This window comes from Austrofundulus limnaeus, unplaced genomic scaffold, assembly GCF_001266775.1.
Source record: "Austrofundulus limnaeus strain Quisiro unplaced genomic scaffold, Austrofundulus_limnaeus-1.0 Scaffold26, whole genome shotgun sequence".
In the NCBI taxonomy this organism is placed as follows: domain Eukaryota; kingdom Metazoa; phylum Chordata; class Actinopteri; order Cyprinodontiformes; family Rivulidae; genus Austrofundulus; species Austrofundulus limnaeus.
Genome location: NW_013952428.1, coordinates 1,161,509 through 1,166,664, shown reverse-complemented (window position 1 = coordinate 1,166,664; position 5,156 = coordinate 1,161,509). Strand labels below are relative to the sequence as shown.

The 5,156-nt window shown below is 41.6% G+C and overlaps 1 protein-coding gene across 1 annotated transcript in view; it reads right to left on the bottom strand.

The window, feature by feature from the left end:
• The window catches only part of LOC106515095 (meiotic recombination protein REC8 homolog), a gene marked incomplete at its 5' end in the record, with an annotated part of 12,146 nt that extends 7,065 nt beyond the window's left edge, over positions 1 to 5,081 (bottom strand). The window contains 6 exon segments of the mRNA XM_014004719.1: positions 264 to 456; positions 1,656 to 1,833; positions 2,998 to 3,109; positions 3,187 to 3,265; positions 3,348 to 3,415; positions 4,997 to 5,081. Coding sequence (XP_013860173.1) covers positions 264 to 456; positions 1,656 to 1,833; positions 2,998 to 3,109; positions 3,187 to 3,265; positions 3,348 to 3,415; positions 4,997 to 5,081 — 715 coding nt within the window.
• Between the last annotated feature and the right edge of the window lie 75 nt (positions 5,082 to 5,156).

Below are 5,156 nucleotides of genomic sequence, written 5' to 3'. Positions count from 1 at the left end.
TGATGTGATGGTGAACAGGTGTGTGTTGGTGGTGTGATGTGATGGTGAACAGGTGTGTGTTGGTGGTATGATGTGATGGTGAACAGGAGTATTGATGGTGTGATGTGCTGGTGAACAGGAGTATTGATGGTGTGATGTGCTGGTGAACAGGTGTGTTTGTGGTGTGATGTGATGGTGAACAGGTGTGTGTTGGTGGTGTGATGTGATGGTGAACAGGTGTGTGTTGGTGGTGTGATGTGATGGTGAACAGGTGTGTTACTGACAGCAGCAGGGATTGTCGAAGAGCTCAGAAGCAGGAATGATTCTTTGATTGGAGGGCAGAGGGACAGCGAGGTGTGTGGTCTCAGTTAGGGGGTTATTGATCTGCTTCTGCTGCTCGCTCTCAGAAATCTGTGTCTCTGGATCGAAGAAGATCAGCTGCCTCTTCCTGCTCCTCCTCAGCGTAGGTTGGATCTCCTAATGATGTGAGAAGTGGATAAAATTTGATAATCATGTGGAGATGAAATATTAGATTTTAAAATGTAGCTAAAGGATTCAATACGGCACAATAAAGTCATTATACTCTATCAACTAGGGGTGCAACAATACATGTACCCGTATCGGACAGTGTTTTAGGTTCAATACACACTTGTATCAGACAATACAGATTTTTAACATTTATTTTATCAACTTGTCTTCTGAAGATGCTCTGTGTTGAAGGATCAGTGGATCTGTGTTCGACTACTCCACCTAGGCTGCATTGTTGAGCACAGATCCACTGAAAACCTTGCTGTTTCAGCAACATTTAATTTAAAAACTGTACTTTTGAGGTTAAACAAATGTTCGTACTTAATTAAAATAAATTACAAGTTAAAAAGGACATGGAAATTTCTCTTTTTTGTATCGAAAAAATATCGAACCGTGAGACTAAAGTATCGAACCGAACCGAATCGTGAATTTTCTGTATCGTTGCACTTTTACTATCAACGTATCATAGTTTTAGTTAAAATATTCTTGACTTTAATTTAATGATTTAAATGTTTTCCTGGTTTTGTTTTTGCAATCTAATTAATTCTGCACATTTCGTGCCATCTTATTCCTTCATGTCTCAAAACTTTTAGCTCGTTCACGAGTTCAACTTTTATTCTCAGTAACTTTTATCATTTTCAAAATATGTAATATATTTACAAATATTTTCCACACAGATCTGTTCAGATCCTTCAAAACAGATTTTAGCTACAATTCTTTTACAATTAGCTTTTAGCTAGCCTTTGACTTTCTGTAGCTATTACTTACTATTTTGCAACTTTTAGTGTTTAGTTAAGTTCGGGTACTTTTGTCATAAAGCTACAGCTGCAGCATTTAGCTTTTTTTCTAGCTTCTGGCTGTTTTTATTCTTCGGCTGCATTGAGCGAGCCTTTGGCTACTTTTAACTTAAAGCTACGACTCTGCTGCGAATGACTCTCAGCTACTACCACATCAAACTTTAGCTCCATGTCTGAAAAATCAACTGAGTTAAAGCCATTTTTGTGTTCTCCAAGTCTGATCAGCCATGGCGGCCATTTTGAATTGGACTGACTCCAGATGTTAATCAGATTCACATCCAAAAACTGAGTTTCATTAAAATCCATCCAGTGGTTTATGAGATATTTTGCTAACAGAAAAACATGTGACACCTCCAGCTCAGGACTCCTCGGACGTATTTTCCTGTCAGCGGGGGGTGGCGAGGGGAGGCCCGGCGCCGAGCCGGGGGTGATCTGCTCTCGGGGAGGTCCAGGGATTTCTGCATGTGGACCTGGTTCCTCCTGAGGCAACATGGTGACATCTTCACTGGAAGCAGTGGTGGGCTGCAGTCTAACAGACAGAACCGTTAATCTGTGTGTGTTTCTGTACAAACTGATGTTTGTGCAGGAGGAGGAGGAGGAGAACGTTACTCTGAGATGGATCCTGTCACATCCTTCGTCTTCTCCTTCTCCTGGTCTCCTCTCTCCAGCTCCCGTTCTTCCTGTTGAGTCGTCACGCTTTTTCTCCGTAACTCAGCACCTCCTGAAAAGGATCAAGGATGAAAAAGAGGCTTCTTCAGTCCTTACAGTGGCCAAAAACATCCCAGTTTTACCACAAACCTTCACGAAAAGGATCAGTCTGGGCGAGGAGGAGGTCAATGGTGTCCAGATGATGGTCGAGAAAATCCTCTCCCTCGAACTGAGCGAGAAGAAGAGCACGAGGACAAACATCAGTTCAATGCAGACTGTCAGGACGTGTCTTCATGTTCGACCAGCCGTACCTCTGCAGCAGGAATGGTGATCGGCCCAGTCTCTTTCATAGTGATGGTTTCTGGAGATGCAGTTATAGCTGAGGAGACCAGGACAGAACAGACGACGTCATTAAAAACACAAAAGTTTGAGCAGCTGCAGAACCTTAAAGAAGGCGGCAGGAGAGACGGAAAACAAATACGAACAATTTGATGAACAATAAGTTCCAGAGAAGCTAATATCTGTTAAAGGGACAATATCATGTAAAATCAACTTTTCTGAGTTTTATATCATGTTATAATGTTATACTCTCATAAAAAACATGCCCAAAGCCTTGCTCTGACTCATTCATCATGTTTGAGAAATCCTGCAGTGTTTTTACGAAGCCATGCTGAGGAGCAAAACGACAGGTGGAGACCAGAAACACCTCTGGGACGAGTCTTTAATCCGAACTTCCTCATGGCAGAGCGCACCCCCTCCCCACACACCCCGCCCATGACTCCTGCAGACTCTCGGGTGAAAGTGAAAGTGAAACTTAACTGTCTGCTGCTTTAAACACTATTTCTCACTCAGTGAAGCTCTTTTCAGATTAAAAACACCTTTGAGGAAATGTATTTTCAGATGCCAAGTAAACTGCATCATGGCGCGAGCGTGAATCCCCTCCCCCCCGCACTGAAATGTACAGAACAGAAGCGGAAGGTGGTTCTTAAAGAGACAGAGGCCAATTTCAAGGCGTTTAGANGGAGGAGGAGGAGGAGAACGTTACTCTGAGATGGATCCTGTCACATCCTTCGTCTTCTCCTTCTCCTGGTCTCCTCTCTCCAGCTCCCGTTCTTCCTGTTGAGTCGTCACGCTTTTTCTCCGTAACTCAGCACCTCCTGAAAAGGATCAAGGATGAAAAAGAGGCTTCTTCAGTCCTTACAGTGGCCAAAAACATCCCAGTTTTACCACAAACCTTCACGAAAAGGATCAGTCTGGGCGAGGAGGAGGTCAATGGTGTCCAGATGATGGTCGAGAAAATCCTCTCCCTCGAACTGAGCGAGAAGAAGAGCACGAGGACAAACATCAGTTCAATGCAGACTGTCAGGACGTGTCTTCATGTTCGACCAGCCGTACCTCTGCAGCAGGAATGGTGATCGGCCCAGTCTCTTTCATAGTGATGGTTTCTGGAGATGCAGTTATAGCTGAGGAGACCAGGACAGAACAGACGACGTCATTAAAAACACAAAAGTTTGAGCAGCTGCAGAACCTTAAAGAAGGCGGCAGGAGAGACGGAAAACAAATACGAACAATTTGATGAACAATAAGTTCCAGAGAAGCTAATATCTGTTAAAGGGACAATATCATGTAAAATCAACTTTTCTGAGTTTTATATCATGTTATAATGTTATACTCTCATAAAAAACATGCCCAAAGCCTTGCTCTGACTCATTCATCATGTTTGAGAAATCCTGCAGTGTTTTTACGAAGCCATGCTGAGGAGCAAAACGACAGGTGGAGACCAGAAACACCTCTGGGACGAGTCTTTAATCCGAACTTCCTCATGGCAGAGCGCACCCCCTCCCCACACACCCCGCCCATGACTCCTGCAGACTCTCGGGTGAAAGTGAAAGTGAAACTTAACTGTCTGCTGCTTTAAACACTATTTCTCACTCAGTGAAGCTCTTTTCAGATTAAAAACACCTTTGAGGAAATGTATTTTCAGATGCCAAGTAAACTGCATCATGGCGCGAGCGTGAATCCCCTCCCCCCCGCACTGAAATGTACAGAACAGAAGCGGAAGGTGGTTCTTAAAGAGACAGAGGCCAATTTCAAGGCGTTTAGAAGAGGAAGTGATGAGAAGATAAGTTTATTTTCTATTTAAACATAAAAACAGCATTTTAATAACAACTAAAGGTGACAAAGATACTTTATTATGGTATAGTATTTAAATTTATGCCTGAGAAACACATAATATTGGCCCTTTAACTAATTCAATAATTAACAATAATTACTGGGTTTTATAAGCTTCAGTTTTGGTCAGATCACATCCACTTTGAGGTAAAACAGTTAAAATCTGTTTCCTTGTTGAAATGAGACATTTTCCCATTTCTCTTGTGTCGGTGCATCCACAGTACACACAGCTTTATACACATCAGGGATGTCCAAAGTGTGAACCCTGACCTCAGTTCAAGAATTATATTAATTTGTCTATAAATTTGTCCCCTGGCACAGCTGTTTGATCTAGATGGAGACTTTCAGTGTTTTATAAATTTCGATATGATGGCTCACATTTATTGAAAAACTGTCCTGTAACAAATTATTCTTATATAAATCATATTTTCCAAACTATGTTTCATGGAGCATTTAGGACAAACATAATTTAACAAACTAAAGATTAAATTTAGAAAGACCAATCATTAGCATTCTTACAATCAACAATTTTTCATTTATTATTTCTTGGAGATAAATTTGACCATAATCCAGCAAATCAAGTTAAAAAAAGAAAAACAAACTAAAAATCTCATTATTTGACTTTAAATTAAGTAAAGAAGTTGATTCTCTGTTGTTTTGTCCTCTCACCAAAACCAAAGATTACTGAAAAATTTAAACTTTATTTTCTTGGTTTGAAACTTGTCCAGCTGTCATGAGAAACTAAACTATTTCACTTGAATAAAATCTTAACGAGGGCCAGCGCTGGCCCGCGGGCCTTGGTTTGACACCTCTGGTCTTCACAGACTGCAGCTTTTAAAAAGTATAATTCATATTTAAAGGTATGAAATCACCTTCCAGGTCTGGAGCAGCAGAGCCGGCTGGACTGCTCGCTTCAGGAAGTTCAGGAGAAGCTTCTCTCAGGAAGTCTCGGCTCATCTGAAGAGGCAGAAAACTTTTTACATCCATAAACAAACAGCTGTCAGAAACATCAGCTGGTCTACACCCCCCCCC